The sequence below is a fragment of the Crotalus tigris genome, unplaced genomic scaffold, assembly GCF_016545835.1.
Source record: "Crotalus tigris isolate CLP2741 ecotype Arizona unplaced genomic scaffold, ASM1654583v1 scf7180000024341.3516292, whole genome shotgun sequence".
Taxonomy (NCBI): domain Eukaryota; kingdom Metazoa; phylum Chordata; class Lepidosauria; order Squamata; family Viperidae; genus Crotalus; species Crotalus tigris.
Window position 1 is genome coordinate 57,001 of NW_024100511.1, and position 23,678 is coordinate 80,678.

The following is a 23,678-nucleotide window of genomic DNA, read 5'->3' on the forward strand; positions in this document are numbered from 1 at the left end:
CAGATATTCCTTGCATGGTCCCCATAATAGAGGTGGGTTCCTCTTGGGTTTGACCACTATTGTAGATTCCACTTAATGTAAGGACCTGGCCCTCTCAGGAAAGTATAACTCTTGACACCATGTGGTTAATCAAAAGAACATTTACTGAGAAAGAGTGATTTCAGTCAGCCAGAATCTAACATTCCCATGCAAAGCACCAAGCTATTCTTCCCACTTTGAAACCCACCCACCCCCTGCCCAGTCCACCAGCATCCAATACAGTGCTGCAAGTTTGTTTTCTGAACATTAGTATGTTCCTTCTGCTGAAATATTCCCCTTGAAAATAAAGCCCCTCCTTTTGACCTAAGGCAATGATGGTGAACCTTTTAGAGACCGAGTGCCTAAAACCTGGTCCCACCTCCGCTCCACCCCCACCCCGCCTGCCCACAGGGCCACTCACCACCTCCAGGGCCCATCGCAGATCACCCAGCAGCACCATGGAAGCCACACCCTCTGCCCGCACCCCGAAGCATCAACTGTGGGCTATAGGGTATGAGAGCAGAGTCTTGTCTATGCTGCCTGGCTGCCATGTCCTTGGCTGTGCTGCTTCGCATGGGCCACGTCGGGGGTGATTCTCCTCCAGGGGAGCTGCTGGTGAGGAGGGGATCATGGGGGGAGGCAAGGCTGGGGCAATGGCACATCTGCCCACAGAGAGGGCTCCGAGTGCTGCCTCTGGCACCCATGCCATAGGTTCGCCACCATTGACCTAAAGTGTCAAAACAAATGCAGGGCCTTCATAATAAATAAATTAGTATTAATATTTATTTATTTATAAAATTCATTGGCCGCCCATCTTTCCATAAAGTAATTCTAGGAGGCTTACAATCATAATAATATTTGCACGAAAACTCATACAGCATGATTAAGAGGATAGATAACCTTAGGTGAGAACAAGGTAGGGGATATCCCTTAAGATTTGGGGCCATGCTCTGTTCATTTTGCTAATGCCAAAATTGAGCAAAGTCCTTTTTGGCTATGCCATCTTTGGTTCCTTTTTTTTCTTCTTGGCTTTCTTTGTGAGCTTCTCCCCATGGCTGAGAATTTTATGATGAGTAGCAGACAAGGCTCATCCACCATTCATTGCGTATGGCAAGTATACAGATCCATCAGAATGTATAAGAACCCAGAAAGACCAAATTAGGGTCTTTTTTCTCTTCTGAAAATAGAAATATACATCCAGTAGCAAAGGAGTTATATTTTAACACTTTGGCCTGATATATTTGTTTAAGCAAGAAAAGGTTTTGAATGTGTTTCTCTGCTTCTGTTCTTTCAGCATTTTTGGCAGTGTTGAAATAGTTAACTTAAACCCAAAGGATGTTTCCAAGATGCAGATTTGGTTAATGCATGACATTGATGGACCTCAGAGGTATGTATGGTTAGCCCATGCAGAATATACAGTAGCACTGCTTTATTGCCACCATTCTGGATAACACATGTGAGATGAGCAGCTATATAAATTTAATAAATAAAACAGCATATATCAAAATGACTTCTTGTGTCTCTTGGATGTCTTTCCCTAAAATTGAATTCTTCATCCTTAGATGTAATGAACTGTCTTTAGAAATATAGTTGAAACACCATTTAAAAAGAATTTTTATTTTACTTATTTATTTATTAAATTTATTGACTGCCCATTTTACCACAGATTATTGATTATACATTCATAGCTACCAATTACAATTTCCTTTTAGCATAAGCAACATCATTAAAATAAAAAATAGGGGATGAGGAATAAGCCCCCCCCAATTAAAAGCAAGAGATAAGAAAAAAAAAAAGGAAATAGAACTGCATCTAGCTGAACCCAATACCACCAACAGACCACTCTGTATCTTCCTCACAAAAGACCCTCACTTCCATCACAACAATGGGATTATTTTCTGAAACTTCTCACCTCCCTCCTTCTCTGGATTTCCTTTATTTCACCCAACTATTATCAGTATTTGCATGAGCAACATGATGGTCTAGTGGTGAAGATGCTTGTCTCCCACTCGAAAGGTTGAGAGTTGAATCCTAGATAGTGGCAGATGTTTCTCTTCTAGGGCACAAAGAAAAAATATCTCCTGCAAACTCTGCATGGCACCAGGAAGGGCATCTGACCAGTGGTGGGATTCAAATCTGTCAACAACCAGTTCTCTGTGTGGATGTCACTTCTGGAAGTCCATTCTAGCCTGGGCAACAAAAAATTAGTTACCGGTTCTGCCAAACTGGTGTGAACTGGCTGAATCCCACCACTGCATCTGGCCAGTAAATGGTCAGCTCCATTCAGTCACCTCAACTCTAACCTAAATTAAGGGATTATAGCAGTGGTTCTCAACTTGTGGGTCGGGACCCCATTTGGGGTCGAACGACCATTTCACAGGGGTCGCCAAACAACGCAGTCCTCCATTTTTTCCCCCTTTTCCTTAGCTGTGCTACTCCCTTTTATTCTATTGGCTTTTGAAAGCCAATAGAATAGACTCTCTTGAATAGAGTCTAATTCTATTGGCTTTCAAAAGCCAATAGGAATTGTCCAGGCTGTCTCTGCCCTGCTGAGCCCGGCAAAAGTCCCATTCTGCAAACGGTACTGCACCAGTTGAGTAGTCCTCGACTTACGACCGGTTGAGTAGTCCTCGACTTACGACCAGTTGGGGGTCGCGGCATTAAAAAGGTTGAAAACCACTGGATTATAGGGTCATAAAAAGGAGTTATTGTCAGCATTTGTGTATGAGCACACACACACACTCATAAGATTTATTATTTAACAAGCACTTTTTATGCAGGTAGCCTTGTAGCAATGTCTATGCCACCTCAAATTAAATTCTCCAGAAAACTATTGTTTACTTTGAACTTCATTTTCCAGTGCAATATCCACTTCGTAGAAAATCTAGATTGATTTTTATTGCATTCTTTGCTTCTACCACTAGAGGACACTGTCCCCCATGAATACGTTAGATCTTGCTCATCTTAAAATGCAGCAATGATTTACAGGGTAAGTTGATAGCACAGTTAGCCATATGTTTAGCTTGGATTTAGCATTTTCCTTCACCTATCTAGTCCATCTCAAGGACCTAGGATCGGCAGAGGTTTTATTTATAAAGAGTATATAGTTGTTGTTGTTAGTTGCGAAGTTGTATCTGACCCATCAGACCCCATGGACAGGTTCCTCCAGGCCTTCCTGTCCTCTACCATCTTCTGGTCCATTTAAGCTCACGCCTACTGCTTCAGTGACTCCCTCCAGCCACCTCAATCTCTGTCATCCCCTTCTTCTATTACCCTCAATCTTTCCTAGCATTAGGCTCTTCTCCAGTGAGTCCTTCCTATTTAGTTAATATAAAATAGGGGGACAAACTATTTTCCAAAGCGCCAAAAAGCAAGACAAGAACCAATGGATTGAAACTAAACTAGGAGAGAAGCAACTTAGAACTTAGAAGAAGTTTCCTAACAGTGAAAGCAATCAACTAGTGGACTGGCTTGCCTTCAGAAGTTGTGGGTGTTTCATCACTGGAGGCTTTCAAGAAGAGACTGGATAGCCATTTGTCTGAAATGGTATAGACTCTCCTGCTCAAGCAGGGTATTGGACTAGATGACCTCCAAGTCTCATCCAGCTCTTATTCTATGTTCTATATATAATTAATAACATATACAGGTATATTACTATGTGTAGATAATCTACAATTAAATTCATAGTCTAAAACTGGTGGAAATTTAACAATTCAGGTACAAGCAAGGACTTAAAAAATATTAAGATATTGCCTAAGAATATAGGTAGTTCAAAGCAGGATGGTTGCTGTAAAAGTAGGGTGTTCATGTCTGATAAATTCAATATTTCCAGATATCGAGGAAGTATCTTAGGCATTGGTTTGAGGGCATCAATCATTATTGATATAACAACAGATTTCTTTTGCATCAGTATTCAGCTTCGATTTGCAAGTCCCAATATTTTATAATTTTTTCCAATTGGTTTTTCTCAATCATCAACCATCAATGAACCAAACTTTCTTCCTTTCAGTCACTTATATCAGGCTTGAACAAGATGCCTGTCTGTTTGGATCTTAAAATCCCATAAGATCTTGGCTCTTTAGTTTTCCAAAACTTGCTCAGCTTGATGGTTCCAGCAGCTTTACCACATTCAAATCCAAATCTCTACCAAAGTATCCAATGAATAATTCTGGCAACTCAAGTCATGACATGCTGCTTGTAGTCAGTTTGTGAAATATTGCAGGATCCAATCTGAGTCAGTCACCTATACCACAGGTTTAATTTTTCCAGCTTTTGGACTCATGCTGGAGCCCATCCTCAGGGAATTTCTCTCTAGAGAGCACACACTCTGCTGCAGAGATGTTCCCTGAGGATGGGCTCCAGCACGAGTCCAAAAGCTCGGAAGACTAAACCTCTGGTACAGGTGACTGACTCAGATTGGATCCTGCAATACTATCTTCATTTGTGAAATATTGCTGCAGCTACTGATCAAATGGTCAATTGTTTCATCATTTTTTCTGCAAAGATATTTGCTGGTTGTTTGTTACATGTCGAATCTTTGTCTTTGTGCAATTAGTTGGCAAAGCTTTTTCATCTGCTAAAATAAAATCTTCAGTTTCTTCTTCTTATTATTATTTCAAGAGCAAAGTAACTCTTGAGACATTAAAGGGGGGGGAACAAATCCAGGAAGAAAAAAAACGGATGGGTGAGAAAAGAGTTTAAGATTCTAATAATCTTTTCCCATATTGTGTAATAAGAATTACTCTCCAACAGCCCCAAGGTGGGTTTGTAAAATGCAAGAGAAAGAGAGGCAGCTTAGAAAAGAGGGCAGCATGGAAAAAACAACAGTAGAGTCATGAAGAAAATGAGAACTTTTTAAAAAAAGACACAGAGGAAGGATCTAAAATATATTTACAGTAACCTCTTTTGTATTCTGAAATTATATAAAACTTCTGAGGGCCCCCTTTATTATTAATCTAAGCATTACGATCTATAGCTTTTTCATGCATTGTTCTTTGGTTTTTTCTGTTTCTTGTTTTAGATCTCGTCCTCCTCCCAACTGAGCCTGATTTTACATTTTATTTAATTATAATAATACTATGACAAATATTGCAAATGTGTTATCTATGTGTACAATGCAGTATAAGAGGAAAAAATGCAATTAAAAAATGTTCTGTGTATTGATACCTTTTTTGGTTTGCTTAAAAGATGGGTGCTTGGGGAAGACTGATTATGCTGATTCAGGAATTTAGGAATGAGGTTATCTTGAAAGCACTAGAGAGATTTTTAAACTATTGGAAAAATATTTATTCAGGAATCAGGCACCAAGTTTTTTATTTTCTGGAAGGTTTTTGCAGTTTTCTGTATGCAAATTTTTGTGACTTACAGAGACAATAAGCACTTGGAACTAATGTGTGATGGGCTTCTATTGCCAGGGAATTTTGCACAGGACATTCCATTGCACAGTTGAAAGAGATCTTGGAAAACAGAAATATAAGTGTCTCCTGCGAAGACAATTACAGGTAATTTCTGTGCAGCAGAATAATAAAAATTACAAAAATAATGCAAGATTATCATCCACAAAAATGTCAACAAAAACAGTTTCTGCCTTATCATTTGGTAGATATTATTATTTTAATCAATATATGAATCATTGTAATTTTTAAGGATATTGTTCAAACTAGAGTTAATACAATAAAAGAAAATGTAAGGCCCTGCCTCAGCTGAATCTCTCAAGAAAGCAGAACTCTTGAAACTCGCATCATTTCAACAGGAACTTTGAGAGTTAGTGAAAGCAAGAGAAGGCAGGCAGGATCTGAAAAGCCCATGTGAATTGGCTAGGTTACACACTAAAGTTTAAACCCTTCCCCCCAACTACCCATCCATAGGTGCCAATCCAGAGGTGTTAAAATGTTGTGAGAACTCCCGGACACAGTGATAAGATGTTTCCCAGGCCTCTCTTCCTCTCCTCTGTGGTGAAGCGGAGCAGATGGCCTTGGGCAATCCCCCCCTTATATTCTTCAGAAAGATACATCAAAGTGAAGAGGAACTGAGTAAACAAAGCAAAGCTAAGCACAGTACAGGAGAGCTCCAAAGGTTCCTCCTCCCTTCACAGAAAAGGAATAAAATGATAAAGGTTATATCCATAGCTCCCCCCTCACAAATCATCCTTCCCAGAGGTTACAATAAATCTTATAAAAATGATTCCATTATATGGTTATTGTTATGTCCCGAGCCTTTGCAAACGGCTCGGGCGTTTGCAGGCAGTCCCGGGCAGGTGCAAAGCTGCCCGGGACCAGACAGGCTGTCGCCAGCGCCGTGCGCATGCGCGGGTGCTGGCGCGGGAAAAGTAACCCTTTACCCGGGAGTTGCCTATATAAGAGGCTGCGAGGCGTTTGGGCGAGGCTGAAGCCATCTTCCTGTAAGCTGAACGCTGAATAAAAGAAACTGAGAACTCCAGCTGCTTCTCGTGTCTGCTTTCCCGCCAAGGACGCAACACTGGCGACGAGGATGGGATGCCTTGCACTACCTGGAAAGGAAGAAGTGTAAGCTTACCCAAGGAGTCCTGAGCGGCGGGAGAGGAACGGCGTCGACTCGGCAGCTGCCCGCCAATCCGGTGCGCATTCGGGGGTAGGCTGGCTGATAGACCCGTCTCCTGAAGATCCGAAGATGGCGAAAATCGGAAGGCTTTCGGAATTCGACGTCTCACATCCAGAGCGGTGGGAGTCCTACGTATCCAGAATGGAGAACTACTTCAAGGCAAACCAAGTGAGGGAAGATAGCTTGAAGGCCGCCACCCTGCTTTGCGTTTGCGGCCAAGACGCCTTCGAAATCGCAGAAAACCTTGCAGCACCTGTTCCAGTAGAGTCTGTAAGCTACGCAGACCTGAAGAAGCTGATGAAAGAGCACTTCCACCCCAAGGTGTCCGTTATCTCATGGCGCCACACCTTCGAGCAGAGGGATCAACGGTCCGGTGAAACAGCCAAGGAATACATCGCCGCGCTACGGAAGGCCGCCAAGCCCTGCGAGTTCAAGGACCTCGAGGAACGACTGAGGGACCGATTCGTGTGCGGGCTAAGGCATCGAGAGCTACAACAGAGACTTTTCGCAAGGAAGAATTATCCTTCCAAGACGCCTTAAGGGAAGTCACCGCAGAAGAAGCAGCAGGCGGCGCCATCAAAAACATGCGGCCGATCAGAAACAGTGCAGAGGGTGCGTCCGTGCACCAGGAAGACGTCCGACGAAACTCCGAGGAGGATCCGGACGAGGAAGTCGACCGTCTACACCCCGCAAAGGAAGAGAACCAGAAGGGAAGCTCTTCGGCTCCGCTCAAGTGCATCGGCTGTGGAGGTCGCCACAGAAGAACCGACTGCAAGTTCCGCTCCGCTACCTGCCGGGCATGCGGCAAACAAGGGCACATTGCAGCTGTGTGTCTGAGCCGACGAAAGGCACAACCCCAAGAAGAACGCCTGAAAGGTACCAGATTCCCCAGCCAGAATAGGGTAGTTTTTTGCGCTTCGCGAAGAAGCATCTGTAGAACAGGCACACACAAGCCCATGAAGAAAAAGCTGTCACTCAACGTGAAGCTACAAGGGGTTCCATTATCTATGGAACTAGACACAGGGTCTGCCCTGTCCATCATTTCATTGCATACATTTAGGAAGATTTGTTCCAGAAGTGGGTCTAAGGCCAAGTTAAGGCCTTCTGATATTGTATTAACAGATTTTCAGAACTCAAGAGTGTGTGTTAAGGGGGAGGCCACCCTTAACGTGCAATACAAGAGTTTTGAAGGTCCACTAGACTTATTAGTAGTAGGGGGTGAACGAACGAGTCTCATAGGACTCGATTGGTTTGAGGCCCTGGGGATACACGTCACAGGACTCAATAGCTTACAAACACTCGACCTACAGGAAGTCTGCAAAGAATTTGCAGATGTTTTCAGCCCCCAGCTGGGCACATTCAAAGGACCACCTGTGTCCTTAAAGCTAGACCCCACTGTCACTCCCATTAGGATTAAAGCAAGAAGGGTCCCTTTTGCTTTAAAAAGTAAGATTGACACTGAACTAGACAAACTAATCCAACAGGGAATCCTAGAACCTGTTGATTCCAGCCCGTGGGAGACCCCCATTGTCACGCCTCTAAAGGCAAATGGGGACATTCGCATTTGTGCTGATTACAAATGCACACTCAATAAGGCATTGCAGCAACATGCCTATCCTGTTCCTGTGGTCAGTCACATCCTGGCCTCTCTCAAGGGGGGGCGTGTTTTTTGCAAAGCTTGACCTAGCTCAAGCATATCAACAGCTGCCTGTTGATGATGATGCTGCCATAGCTCAGACCATTGTGACCCACAGGGGTGCCTTTAAAGTAAAAAGACTACAGTTTGGAGTGAATGTCGCTCCTGGGATTTTCCAAAGCGTAAATGAAAACATCACTACGAGGTATCCAGGGGTCGCCCCCTACTTTGACATGTCTTGATTGCAGGAGACTCACACACATTCTAGCTGAAAGACTTAGGGCTGTCCTTGTTAAGATTCAGGAATCAGGCCTCAAGCTCAAAAAAGACAAATGCAAGATTGGGGTGCCTTCTACTGAATTTCTGGGGTTCAAAAATGATGCTGCTGGGATTCACCCTGCTGAATCCAAACTGACAGCTATTTTAGAAGCACCTAGGCCAAAGTCCAAGGCCGAACTTCAGGCCTTCCTGGGCCTCCTGAATTTCTAAAATTCTTTTCTTCCACATAAAGCTAGTGTAGCTGAGCCTCTTCACAGGCTACTAGACAAACAAGGCTTTGTGTGGCTGTGGTCACAAGCACATGAGGCTTGCTTTAAATGAAGTCAAGCCTTGCTCACTTCTAACAGTGTTCCTTGCACTTTTCAACGAGTCTCTTCTGTGTGGCAATCGCTTGTGATGCAATCCCCCTACGGGGTTGAGCTGTCCTGAGTCCACCTCAGGTCTGTGAACCAGGTTCCTATTGCATACTACTCCCAGAACACTGTCTTCTGCCGAGCTCAACTACGCTCAGATAGACAGGGAGGCTCTGCTGTTGTTGCTGGAATTAAAAATTCCCGATTTTTATATATGGGCGGCATTTCACGGTCTTCACTGACCTAGCCTCTGTTTCTGGGACTGTTTACCACACGTAAGCATAAGAGAAACATCCCCACATCATTTCCCCTAGAATGCTTAGGTGGTCTATTTTCTTGTCTGCATATGATTTTTCATTACTCCACAAGCCTGGGAAAGAAATGGGCCATGCTGATGGCCTCAGTAGATTGCCTCTGCCAGTAGTAGAAGCTGACCCCGCTCCAGCTGTCAACATTCTATCAATCCAAGCCTTGCCCGAGCTCCCTCTTAGTGCCAGGGATGTTACCGCTGAAACGGGTACAGATCACACACTTTCACGTGTCCGCTCCTGGGTCCTGTCCGTGTGGCCTGAGCACTGCCCTAGTCCTGAGTTTCAGAGTTTCTGGTCCAAAAGAAACGAACTGTCCCTTTCTCAGGGTTGTCTGCTTTGGGGAAACAGAGTTGTCATTCCCACCTCAATGAGGACTATGGTCTTAGAATCCCTCCACGAGGGTCATCCTGGCATTGTTCGTATGAAGGCTCTTGCACGCAGCCACTTGTGGTGGCCTGCTTTAGATAAAGATATTGAGGCTAAGGTGCACGCATGCCACCTGTGCCAACGATCTCGCCCAGAGATGCCCCAAGCTCCTGTGCATAGATGGGAGGAAACACAGTCCCCATGGTCTAGGTGCACATTGACTGCGCTGGGCCCTTTCAGGGCCAGTTCTTCTTGGTCCTTGTTGACAGCCATTCAAAATGGCTTGAGGTTGTGCCTGTCTCATCCACCACCACTGCAAAGACTATTCAGGTACTGAGGGGGATTTTTGCTGCACACGGGCTGCCAGATGTCATGGTGTCCGACAACGGCCCTCAATTCACCAAGCTTTCTTACAGGCAAACCTGATTCGTCATGCCACATCTGCGCCTTTTCACCCATCCACCAACGGTATGGCTGAACGCATGGTTCGCATCGCAAAGGACGCCTTGAAGAGACTCACCTACGGGGACTGGCATCACAGGTTGGCTGACTTTCTCCTTTCTTATCGCACCACACCGTCCACTTCTACAGGGAGAAGTCCAGCTGAACTTCGTTGGTGGCGCCAACTTACTACGAGACTTGACCGGTTGCATCCGGACAGACTGCCTTCATCTACCTCACATCCTAGGGCACCTAGACAACTACTTGTGGGTGCCCGGTTTGGGCTCGCAATTACGGGCCTGGTTTACATGGTCCCCGCTTCTGTGTCCAGGATTCCAGTCCCTCTCCTACGATGGTTGCCCTGACAACGGTTGTGTCCTTACCGTCGGCACATCGACCAACTCGCTCTAGCGAACTTTTTCTGCTGAGACTCCTGGGTCTTCCAGGGGGGGAGGGGACCTTTGAGGCAGGGAAGGGCAATAGCTACTGCCCATCTCCACTGAGGGAGCCACAAACGGCCCATCCCAAGATTCCGCAATTGCTCCGAAAAGGAAGTCATGGAGCTTACCCACACAACAGGCACTCACGCCTACTCCAGCCAGGGAGTCACCCCGGGGGCATCCTCACTTTCCACACACATCACACAGCACTCCAGTAACGGAGGATACCCGGGGGCATCCCAACAAATCATTCCCCGCAAGAGAGCTGGCACACAATTCCCAAGGTTGGCCTGACCTTACCCCAAATCCTACAGGTGGTCAAACATACACAGAGCTAGTCGAGGAACCAAGTCCCGACTACAACAACCCTAGCACAAATCAGGGAACACCTGAGTTTTGGGAAAGTCCAGAAACCCACACGAGCCCGAGCACAGAATGGGGTTCAGGGACTGGACAGCCTCCTGACAGTCCAAAAAAAAAAAAAAAGAAAAATCTTGGCTGACCTAGGGTCCTACAAGACGCCCACAGCGGCTATCCCTTCAAGGGGCCCCGAGGGTCTAAGCTAGGTAGGTCAACCAGGTCACAAAGTAACAGAAGCCCTGGCCTGACGAGCCCGGTGGGCAAGCAAGCAGGCCAGGCATCGGGGCACAGTCCTTGGAAGACAACAGGGCACAATAGAGAGAACAGGCTCACGCCTCCCTCCAGTCAGGGGAATTATGCCAGTAATCCAGAGCTAAGAAGGTCACAGAGATCAAAGAAATCTCCCAAGTACCTAGAAGACTACATAACATTGCTGGCAAAGCAAAAGCCAGTAAACAGTGGGAACATTGGGGAGCAAAATGTCGTAAAAAATAAATGTTGTATGTTGGTAGTAGTTTTAGCCCGGGGGAAAGGGGTGTTATGTCCCGAGCCTTTGCAAACGGCTCGGGCGTTTGCAGGCAGTCCCGGGCAGGTGCAAAGCTGCCCGGGACCAGACAGGCTGTCGCCAGCGCCGTGCGCATGCGCGGGTGCTGGCGCGGGAAAATTAACCCTTTTACCCGGGAGTTGCCTATATAAGAGGCTGCGAGGCGTTTGGGCGAGGCTGAAGCCATCTTCCTGTAAGCTGAACGCTGAATAAAAGAAACTGAGAACTCCAGCTGCTTCTCGTGTCTGCTTTCCCGCCAAGGACGCAACAGTTATAATGTAAACATATGCAGAGTCAGATAAGCAAAATGTAAATGGGTGAGGGAATCAAAGCTTTCATAAACAGCTTTTCCATCAGTTTATTAATGTGGTGACATCAAGATCAAAATTACGGATTCAAACGTATTTTTGAACAATGCATCCCAAATGTGAGGCTTCCAATCTCATAAAAAATTATGGGATGATCTGGGAGGAAAGGGCAGCCAAACAAGCCACTATTTGCACAAATCAATCAAAGATAGTGTGACCCCAAACTTAACCTTGGGTGTAGCAAGCTCTCTACTGATGTGCTGAAAAGACATAATTAATTTTATATCTCTGGTGAAGGTTTAGTGCTGCATTCAAAAGTAGTTTGGATTATTTCTCTCATGCAAAGTAGTAAGTTTTCCTGATTGTTCTGTATTTTTTTTTCATTTCTTGTTTGCTCTTTGTCTATTAAAGTGAAAATTTTGACAAAATTAAACTTTCATAAACTGTGTTCAATAAGTGTGCCTAAAGTATCCTATACAATTGTTGGAAGAAAAGTCTCCATCCTGGTTCATCCAAGCTGGGAATAAACATGGCAATTGATTTGGGAAGAAGGTTGTAGTTTATTGGAGAGGAGAGCCAGACAGGAAGATGGCTCTGGCAGAAAAGAGAGAGAACACATGCAGGGAATGGGGTTTTTTATACCCTCTGAAGCCTTTTGTTTTGAGTTGTTTCCTCTTCCTGTGGCATGAACTTTGAACTGAGTCTGAGTGTGCTTTCCTTGGTATCTGTGGTTTAATCCTATTATGTCCCAAAGATCATATCCTGCTTCCCTGGGGCTGGGTTAATGACTCTTAGAGTTTCGGTGAGGTATGCAGATTTTAGGTCTTTGTCTTCTTAATCTTCTAGCACCAACTTTCCTGAATGGTCTGCATCTGCATTTCTATAGAGCTGGTTTCTGCTTGAGGGAGGCAGACTTGGGGCTATTAAGAAAACTGGGCATGCTTTCCTGCCTCTTCAAGATCCTGAGGAAATATATATTTTTTTCTGCCCTTTTAATATTTCCTTCTCTGGGGTGGGGTGACTTCCCATACTACTTATATCAATAACTAGTGATGAGAGCTGGACCTCCTCTCCCCACCCCAATGAAGAATAATCTGGGAAAACCCCAAGACAAACTAATCTGGGTCAACAGCAGCCTCGGCAGCGGACGCTTTGATCCGCGGGGAAGCCTCATCGGACCCTGGCCGGTCGGCATCGGGTAGTAAAGGGAGTTTTTGAGTCTTACGCTCGAACAGCTACCAGGAAAGAGAGTAAGTGCCACCAAATTTAAATCTATTAATTAAAGGGTCTGGGGGAACGAAAGGAAGAATGCATGAGTGTGTGTCTGAGGCATCCTCCTCTTAGAATCAGCTGGAGCTCACTCCCTCCGTGTGCCCTCTAGCCGCACCCCGACCTGCTGCTAGCTCTACTGGAGCCGTGACCGGCAGGATTCGGGAAAGCAAGGGGGGGCATCGGAGCGTGAGACCTTCTGAGGAGAGAGGAGGATCGAGCGGGAAGAGAAAGAGAGAGAGAGAGAACTCTAGTCTGGGCAAGTCAGGACCCCTTCCATCAGTAAATATTTAAACAGTAGCCCCGAGAAGGGAGCGGCCACTTATCTCCGAGAGCAAGTGGAGGTGCCCACGGACATTAGAGATGTCCATAAACAGTGGTATGAAACTGGCTGGTCGAAGAGTAGCCTGTACCTTCTAACAAGGAAACTGGAAGTGTCTCCGCAGACCCCTTTTTGGTCTGAAAACGCGGCAGGATCCCTCAGAGGAGCTGTCCCATGAACTCTGTGAGTGATCCAGAGTGCTCCGTGAGTCCCATTTTTACCAGACTCACAAAAAATCGTGGTGGAGGAAAGAAGTCTCAAAAGGAGGCTTTGACTGTGTAGTGCCCTTTAGCGTCAAGGGAAAATCCCATCATATAAGAATGGGAGGCTCCAATTCAAGGGCTGAAGTAGGTTTCCCAGTTGAAAGCTTGCTCGAAGCCTAGGACAGGAATCAGCTTCCTGTCCAGGCAGGAATGAAAAAGAAACGATTAAAGGAATTATGTAGGAAATGGGCTTTGCTTAAAGATGACCGCGGGAGACAAATTTGGCCCAAAGGTGACACCTTAGAAATCAGAACACTAAAAGCACTTAGGTCCAGGATAGAACCAACCCAACTACCCTACTGGTATTGCTGGGCTGAACTATTCAGACAAAGAAACCCAATTCAAGTTGACTTGAAACCCCAGTCTCCCTTAGATAACTCTGAAACAACCTTCATGGCTCCCCTGTTAAACAGGCCCATTCCCAGGCGACTGAGGGGCCAGACTGAACACGTTCTAACCCACACCCCTTTCTCCCCATCTGATTTGGTCATTTGGAAAAAGGATATTCCCACCTTCCGAGCAGACCCCCAGACCGTAATAGAAACTATAAAATCTATTGTAGACACTCACAATCCATCTTGGGCAGACATGACCCAGCTGCTACATGTGTTTCTGACCAAAGACGAATTGATAAAACTTTTCAAAAAAACAGAAGAGATAGCCCGGCGTCCCGTAATACCCATGCCTGGGCAAATAGCCTCTGCCAGGGTTGCCTGGCCTCTCAAGCGCCCAGATTGGGATTATAATAATCAGAACCACTGGGACAACTATACTAGGGCGAAAATCAATTTAATGGAAGCCCTATAGGAAATAGGGAAAAAGCCCCTCAATTGGGCTGAGTTCCAAAAGACCACACAGAGGGACAAAGAGACCCCTGATGCCTTCTGGGTCCGCCTCTTAGAGGCCGGAACCACATACGCACACTTAGACATAGGCTGCTTAAAGGATAAGAACATTCTTGCAGCCGCTTTCGTTAACCAATCTGCAAACGATATCCGGAGACATTTCCACAAGATAGTCTCCAACTGGTCCACTTTAGATATTTCGGAGTTGCGCAGGATTGCGAACTTCGTATTTGACCAGAGGGAAAGGTTAGCAGAAGAAGAGAGAGAAAGGAAGGAAGTGGAATGAGAAAGAGAAAAAGAGAAAAGACGCAGAATGGAAAGGAGAGAGGACTTACAAGTTTTGCTATAATAAATAGGGAAAGTGGGAGAAGATATCGTAAACCTACCTCAAGGGAAGCAACGTGCCAGTGGTGCGAGATTGAGAGACAACCCTTTTGCTGGCATTGTTTCCATTGTGGTAGGAGACACTGTAGGGAGGAACTGGAGAGGGAGACCTGGAACCAACATTACAAACCAAGGCCCCCCTTTCCAAGGACGACCCCTCATCATCAGAATGAGGAAGGGGACTGGAGTATGCCCCGATGGGGACAGCCAGAACATGATCTAGCCTGACTAGAAATTGATTATAAGGCCACATTTCAGGGGCTGGCTATTCCCAAAGGAGAACCCTTGTTGACAATCACAGTAGGAGGAAAGGCATATGAATGCCTCGTTGATACCGGGGGCACCTCCTCCCTTCTCACAACGGCCCCCTTTAAGGAATCAATAGTACCTGGAGCCAAGGATAATGTAATGGGGGTTGGAGGAAAACTTATCCCAGTCAAATTTACAGAACTTGAAGGTAGAAGTGGTCCCCTTCTCCTTAGAATACCCATTTACTGTTTGTCCTCAATCACCCTTATCTCTCCTGGGCAGGGATTTACTTTGCAAACTTGGAGCGACCATTAAATGTACCACAGAAGACATCCCAGTCAAACAGGCACATTTTTCTATGGTATGTTCAACCGGCAGGGAGACCCAGGTGCCCATGGATCTCAGAAGCTTGCCGGCCTCTCTGTGGGGGTGGGGCCCTGCTGAGGTAGGGCTACTAAAAGCAGCTACCCCAGTTACGATCCAAGTTAAGCCAGGACCACCATCATGCATTCCCCAGTACAAGATACAACCGGAAGCGGTAGAACCGATTCAAAAATTAATAACAGCATATTTGAAGCAGGGGGTACTGTGTAAATGCACCTCTTCTTGCAACACCCCAATCTTTCCCATTTGAAAACCAAAAGTAGACAGCGAAGGGAACCCCATTTACTACTTTGTACATGATATGAGAGCCGTGAACAATCATGTAATACCAGAGCACCGGTAGTGTCAAATCCAGCTACTATAATTACCAAAGTACCGGCGTCAGCCACCCATTTCACAGTAATTGATATCTGTGCAGCTTTTTTCAGCATCCCTGTGGACCCTGCCTCACAATACCTCTTCACTTTCACATGGGATAAGCAATAATACGCCTGGACTCGATTGCTGCAGGGCTATACGGAGTCCCCCACTTTGTTCTCACAAATTTTAAAGGAGGATCTAGCTTCCATCTTCCTACCATACAAATCCACCCTTATCCAGTACGTGGATGACCTACTGTTAGCCTCCGAAAGTGAGGAAAGCTGTAGGACAGATACCTACCACCTACTGAAGTGTTTAGGGGAAAGAAGGCACAAAGCGTCCCCTTTTAAATTACAGTACTTGAGGAGGGAGGTGGTCTACTTAGGGTATATTATTGCCCCTGGGGTCAGAAAATTAGCACCCGAGAGATCGAAACCATCTTAAGAATGCAGCACCCACAGACAAAACGTCAGGTCCGCGCCCTAATAGGGGTCTTGGGATTTTGCCGACTGTGGATACCAGCCTTTGGGGAATTGGCAAAGCCTTTGATCCAACTAACGAAAAAGGATCAACCTGATCCTATTGAATGGATGAAGGAACTGGCCATTACCCTAGAGAAAATAAAACAAACCCTAGCCTCAGCCCCAGCTCTGGGTCTCCCTAATTATACAAAACCTTTTTTCCTTTTCATCTACGAATCCAAAGGTGTAGGTTCAGGGGTGCTGGCGCAGAGATTCGGTCCAAACCTTAGACCAGTAGCCTATTATTCAATCCAACTAGACCCAGTAGCCAGAGGAACCGTTCCATGCCTGAGAGCCGTGGCTGCTATGGTAGAGCTAGTTAAGCGATCAAAGGACCTGGTTTTAGAGTATCCCCTCACTCTGAGAGTCCCCCATGATGTGTTTGCAATACTCTTAAAGTTGCAAACTCTGTCAGGAGACCCACCTGCCCTGGCCCCAAGCATTACCCATAGCATTGTTCCATCTGAGAACCTGACCAAGGCGAGACATAGGCATCTCCCCCTTCGAACTGCTGTTTGGTCGACCACCTGACACATTCAAAGGTCTGGACCCCCAGTCCCTCTGCTTGGAGAAAGGGGAGGTAGTCTTATCATCCTATCTTACAGCTCTGCACCAGAGACTCAGAGAACTGTGGAAGCAAAGTGCCTTGACACTGACTTTACCGTTAGAAGAAAACCTACACCGTTTTGAACCAGGGGACTGGATTTGGATAAAATCATACAGCCGCAAGTCACCGCTGCAATCAAAGTGGAGTGGACCCTTTCAAGTTCTACTAACCACCCAGACAGCAATCAAGGTAGCTGAAAGGAACGCTTGGATCCACTGGACACACGTTAAACCAGCAGTTGTAGACCACAGCGTTATACCTGAGACAATACCCAAGGTTCCACCTCTGAAGCTCAAGAAAAACCCAGAAACTGAAGAGTGGACATTAAAAACATTTTTTGAAATTGAAACAAATGGGGGAGGAGATTAAGTTTACCTTTGTTAGAATCTTATATGTTATTTGTATTACATCTTTATATTTGAAATGTATCTCTGGGTTCATAGAACCAAAACTATTTCTGGAAAAGGGAAACATGTGGAAGTATTTAGTAAAGGAAGTATTGAACACTACAGACTTTTGCCTTGCTTGGAGGTAGGTCAGAGAAAGACATTCTAACCACATGCTCTAACCACTAAATTAAGGGAACACTCATTGATAGCCTCATACTACAACATTTTTGACTGGGGAATCAGTACAAACATAAAAGACAACAGCATGTACACATTACAAGTAGCAGCAGTAACCCAAGCAGCTATTTGTTTCACACTGACTGGATGCCACCAGCCTAAAGTTTCCAGCTGCTACAACCTCACTAACACTGAACTGGCCTGCAACAACACCAAGGCCATCACCTTCTCGTACGGCTATGTGAAACTTCCTATGGGATGGTTTCTATTATGTGGCCTGAGAGCTTATTCCTACCTGCCTGCAAACTCCACTGGGGGCCCTTGCACGTTAGGACAACTATCCATGCTTAATGCCCTCCCTACAAAGGCAGCAAAGAAGGAGCTTCCACACATTACCTCCTGACTGCGATTCCAAAACCTCCCTTCTCACAAAAACTGAAAATATTGCATTGGCTGTCTCTCTAGTGGGAGTGCCAGGGCTCGCAGCATGAAACTCAAGGAATATAAACAGTCTGGCATGTACCCTAGCTAAAAGTTTAAACACCACTTCCCATGCCCTAGATGCCTTAAACAGAGAATTAAGGCAAGTCAGAGAAGCAACCCTCGAGAATAGAGCAGCTATTGACTACCTATTATTAAGGCACAATCATGGCTGTGAAGAATTCCGGGGGCTCTGCTGTTTCAACCTATCTGACCAATCTGGGCTAATTGAACAAAATATCAAACATTTAAAGGAACTAGCACAAAACATTGGACACAACCAGTCATCCTGGGACCTTTCCTGGCCCTTTTCATGGTTACCAGACTTCCATTGGTTGAAAATTCTCATCGTTAGTATAATCACAGTCATAATAGGTGGAGCCCTCCTTTGTTGCCTATGCCAATTAATTCCTTTAGGGTTAAAATGCCTAAAGGTCTGTACAACTCCCATTAAGGGCAAAGAACAGGACAAAAAGACATCTCTCACGATGTGCCAAATTGATCATCACTACCGAATATATGAACCAGTTGGGCTAATCACTGATACATCAGTAATAGCCCAAAATGGGGGAATTGATGAGAGCTGGACACCCCACCCCAATGAAGGAATAATCTGGGAAAATCCCAAGACAAACTAATCTGGGTCAACAGCAGCCTGAGGCTAAATGGCAAACACTTGACACACACAATGAGGAACCAGCTAGCAACAATCAGAATTAACAAATACACAACAATAAAAGTAATTAACACCTTTTAGGCAGGATTAGCAAAGAAATTTAACCAACAATAATCACTGACCAGCAAATCAGGAAAAGCAGATTCAAACTCACCAATCAGATATGACAAATTTGGAAACCACAAAAAGGTATAAAAAACCCTGTTTAAAGATCATTCTGTCTAGCTAGCCGGGAACTCGAGCTGAATTGTCACTCAGCTTTGATCCTCGTGATTAAACCTCTCTTTCTGGTAGCTGGCTTCAAGATCTATTTCTTCCACACTGCGGCGTCAAGGAGAATCCCGGCTGGAAGAACCAAACGGAGGGAGTTCCTCCCATCACTAGATACTCTTCTAATATTACATAGACATTGATAAGTTAAATCTATACATCTTCTGGATGGTTGTACTGTATAATTTTAAAAACTGGAGTTGACTCACCATATTTATTTTATTTTATTTATTAAATTTGCCACCCATCTCACCACTTTATGTGGATTAATATGTATATTTTGTTACTATTTTACAACAGGCCAGCACAGTTACTTCAGTGTACTAGAAACCCCAACCACACTGCCTGCAAAGTTTGTTTCTGAAATCATGGTAAGTAGCATATAATTTATAAAGAAGGAACTAGAGAAATAGAAGATGGTAATATACAAAGTCTTAGATGACCTTTGATTAGCATTGGTTTAGGGATATTGCATACGCTGTGTGCATTTGCAAAATAAGAAGGAAATGATTAGAAGAATATTTTTCAAAATAGAATAGATAGAATATCTTTCAAAAAACAATCAAAATATTCTTATTAGAGGCCACTATGTCTGTCAGAGATCAAAGCTACCACAAGTCTTCCACTTGATGATATGAACCTTCAGAAAATCTTTGCCATCTAAATCAATTTACATCTTTTATCAGCCTAGCTTTTGATCCTGAGGGACCATGGTGAAGATAAGTAGGCTTCCTTTCATCTGTGGCCATCAGTAGTTGGATCTTAGGGGATAGGAACTCCTGACTTTCTGCCCCTGGATGTAAAAAAGTCAAAAGTTGCCCATCCAAAATTGCTCTTCCCCCTAATACAACCAGTAACCACAAAGACTTTCTGAAAAAGGAAAAGACAGTGGCCAATGGTGGGGGCCATATTTTTGGAAATAACATAAATTATCAAGTAGCAGTGAAAAAAAGAACGTTCCATCAAATTGCAGTATTATGGGTCTGACAGTCACCATAGGTTATTCTAATCCAGTGGGTCGGGACCCCATTTGGGGTCGAACGACCATTTCACAGGGGTCGCCAAACAATGCAGTCCGCCATTTTTTCCCCTTTTCCTTAGCTGTGCTACTCCCTTTTATTCTATTGGCTTTTGAAAGCCAATAGAATAGACTCTCTTGAATAGAGTCTAATTCTATTGGCTTTCAAAAGCCAATAGGAATTGTCCAGGCTGTCTCTGCCCTGCTGAGCCTGCCAAAAGTCCCATTCTGCAAACGGTGCTGCAAGTTGTCTGCAGCGAAGGCGAGCTTCTGGAAGTTTCCACCCCTCCCTGCTGAGCAACTACTAAAAATGTAAGTAAAAGAGGGCCAGGGGTGGGAGGTGGGAGGCCGGCGGGTGTAGGGAGGGTTGCTGGCATGCGTGAGGCCTGGCGGGTGCCTTACCTTCTTTGGGCTGGGCCAGCTGGTGGCCCAGCCAGTGGTCGCCCTGTGCCGTCGCTGCCCTTTGCCAGTTACGCCTCGGCCAGTGCAGGGGGCGGCACCACGCGTGCATGGCGCTCCCGGGCAGGGAAAGTCACCAACTTACGATCGGTTGGGTAGTCCTCGACTTATGACCGCTTGGGGGTCGTGGCATTAAAAAGGTTGAGAACCACTGTTCTAATCCAACCCCCAAGGTTCTGTCTTAGGCCTAATACTCTTCAATATCTTCATAAACATTTTAGAAGAGGGAATAGAAAGGAAACTCATCAGATTTGCAGATGACACCAAGCTGGCAGGAATAGCCAACACCCCCAAAGATCTGGAAGGATCTCAACAGAGTTGAACACTGGGCCCTATCTAACAAAATGAAATTAAGTGGGAAAAAAGTTAGATTTTACTTTTAGACCAGAAAACAACCAAATGTATAGATATAGAATAGGTGGAACCTAGTTCAATAGCAGTAACTGTGATAGGAATCTTGTAGCCCTAGTGGACAATCACTTAAATATGAGCCAATAGTGTGTGCAGCTGCCAAAAAAGCTAAAGCAGTCCTAGACTGCATTAACAGAGGGATAGAATCAAAATCACATGAAGTGTTAGGTACTGCTTTATAAGGCCTTGGTAAGACCACCCTTGGAATACTGCATCCAGTTCTGGTCACCACAATACAAAAAGGATATTGAGACTCTGGAAAGAGTGCAGATCAGAGCCACAAAGATGATTAGGGGGCTAGAGGCTAAACCATATGAAGAATGTTTGCAGGAATTGGTGTGTCTAGTCTAGTGAAAAAAAGGACTAGGGGTGACATGATAGCAATGTTCCAATATTTGAAAGGGTGCCACAAAGAAGAGAGGGTCAACCTATTTTCAAAAGCACTAGAAGGCAAGACGAGAAGCAATAGATCAGTGGTTCTCAACCTTTTTAATGCCACGACCCCCAACTGGTCATAAGTCGAGGACTACTCAACTGGTGCAGCACCGTTTGCAGAATGGGACCTTTGGTGGGCTCAGCAGGGCAGAGGCAGCCTGGACAATTCCTATTGGCTTTTGAAAGCCAATAGAATTAGACTCTATTCAAGAGAGTCTATTCCAGCGGTTCTCAACCTGTGGGTTGCGACCCCATTTGGGGTCGAATGACGACTTCACGGGGGTCGCCGAACAAAGCGATCTGCCTTTGTTTCTGCCATTTTTCCCCCTTTTCCTTAGCTCTGCTACTCCCTCTTATTCTATTGGCTTTTGACCCTTTTCAATCTGGTTTCAGGCCCGGCTACAGCACTGAGACTGCTTTGGTCGCACTGACCGATGACCTCTGGCAAGCCCAGGATAGGGGTCATTCCTCTATCTTGGTGCTTCTTGATCTCTCAGCGCCTTTCAATACCATCGACAATGGTATCCTTCTGTGTTGTCTCGGAGAGGTGGGGGTGGGCAGCACCATATTGCGGTGGTTCTCCTCCTACCTCTCTGACAGGTCGCAGTCGGTGTTGGCGGGCGGACAGAGATTGACCCCTAGGCGCCTGGATTATGGGGTGCCTCAGGGCTCGGTCCTGTCCCCCCCCTTTTAACATCTACATGAAACCGCTGGGTGAGATCATTCGGCAACACGGAGTGAGGTATCATCAGTATGCGGATGATACCCAATTATATATCTCCACCCCGTGTCCTTTCAGTGAAGCAGTCGATGTGATGTGCCGGTTCCTGGAAGATGTGAGGGTCTGGATGGGGGTGAACAGGCTTAGACTCAACCCTGACAAGACCGAGTGGCTCTGGGTCTTGCCTCTCAAGGGTTATTCTGATGGTCCATCATTAGTCCTGGGGGGGGGGGGCTAAATTTACCTCCCTCAGTGCAGGCACACAACTTGGGTGTCCTCCTGGACTCACAGCTAAATTTGGAACAACATCTATTGGCTGTGGCCACGGGCACCTTTGCCCAGGTCTGCCTGGTGCACCAGTTGCGGCCTTATTTGGACCGGGAGGCTCTACTCATGGTTACTCATGCCCTTGTCACCTCAAGACTGGATTACTGTAATGCGCTCTACATGGGGCTACCCTTGAAGAGCGTTCGGAGGCTGCAGTTGGTTCAGAATGCAGCCACGAGAGCGATTGTGGGTGCACCAAGATACACCCACGTGTCACCTATCCTCCGCGAGTTGCACTGGCTTCCTGTGGGTCTCCGGACGCAATTCAAGGTGTTGGTTGTCACCTTTAAAGCCCTTCATGGCTTAGGACCAGGTTACTTACAGGACCTCATACTGCCGCATAGTTCCCAGAGACCGGTGAGGTCCCACAGATTGGGCCTCCTTCAGGTCCCGTTGGCCAGACAATGTCGGCTGGTGGGCTCTCAGGGAAGGGCCTTTTCTGTGGTGGCTACGACGTGGTGGAATCAACTTCCCCCCGAGATTCGAACTACTCTCACCTTGCCGGCCTTCAAGAAAGCTATTAAAACTCTCCTGTTCCGGCAGGCCTGGGGTTGAGGTCCCCGGGGGGGGGGGCGGGATACAATTGGGACTCATGAATGAGTGAATGTACTTATTTTTATTGTTATATTTATTGTTTTAATTTTGTACGCCGCCCTGAGTCCCTAGGGATTGGGGGGCATATAAATTTTATTAATAAATAAATAATAAATAAATACAATAGACTCTCTTGAACAGAGTCTAATTCTATTGGCTTTCAAAAGCCAATAGGAATTGTCCAGGGCTGTCTCTGCCCTGCTGAGCTCGCCAAAAGCCCTAGTCTGCAAATGCTGCTGCAAGGGGAACAGTCTGCAGAGCTTCTCTCCCTGCTGAGAGAGAGTAAGTAAGTAAGTAAGTAAAAGTAAGTAAAAGAGGGCCAGGGGTGGGAGGTGGAAGGCCGGTGGGCGCAGGGAGGGTTGCTGGCATGCATGGGGCCCGGCAGGTGCCTTACCTGCCTTGGGCTGGGCCAGCTGGTGGCCCAGCCGGTGGTCGCCCTGCGCCACCACTGCCGCGGCTGCCCGGGAGCGCCTGGGCCTGCCTGCCACCGCCCCAAATGGGCGGTGGCCAAAGTAAGCCTAGCGGGGCAGCGGCGGGTGCAGGGAGGGTTGCTGGCATGCGTGGGGCCTGGCAGGTGCCTTACCTGCCTTGGGCTGGGCCAGCTGGTGGCCCAGCTGGTGGTTGCCCTGTGCCGCCACTGCTGCGGCTGCCCAGGAGCGCCTGGGCCTGCCTGCCCCGAACGGGCGGCGGCCAAGGTAAGTCAGCGGGGCAGTGGCGGCCCAGCCGGTGGTCGCCCTGCCTGCCGCGGCCGCCCAGGAGCGCCTGGGCCTACCTGCTGCCGCCCCTTGCTGGCTATGCCTCAGCTGGTGCAGGGGGCGGCACCACGCATGTGCGGTGCTCCCAGGCCAGTAGTCCTCGACTTACGACCGGGATCACAGCTAT

At 46.2% G+C, this 23,678-nt stretch overlaps 1 protein-coding gene across 5 annotated transcripts in view; it reads left to right on the forward strand.

Annotated features, from left to right (window-relative positions):
- LOC120300466 (ADP-ribosyl cyclase/cyclic ADP-ribose hydrolase 1-like) overlaps positions 1 to 23,678 on the forward strand; it is an 89,925-nt gene that overhangs the window by 45,542 nt on the left and 20,705 nt on the right. For 2 of the 5 annotated variants that reach the window (XM_039326520.1, XM_039326519.1), the window contains exons 6-8: positions 1,313 to 1,405; positions 5,433 to 5,519; positions 19,132 to 19,202. In XM_039326520.1, the coding sequence (XP_039182454.1) occupies positions 1,313 to 1,405; positions 5,433 to 5,519; positions 19,132 to 19,195 (244 nt within the window). In that variant the 3' untranslated portion in view covers positions 19,196 to 19,202. Of the gene's footprint in view, positions 1 to 1,312; positions 1,406 to 5,038; positions 5,080 to 5,432; positions 5,520 to 19,131; positions 19,203 to 23,678 lie in introns of those variants that run through there. The other 3 variants (XM_039326521.1, XM_039326522.1, XM_039326524.1) reach the window with 3 other exon arrangements.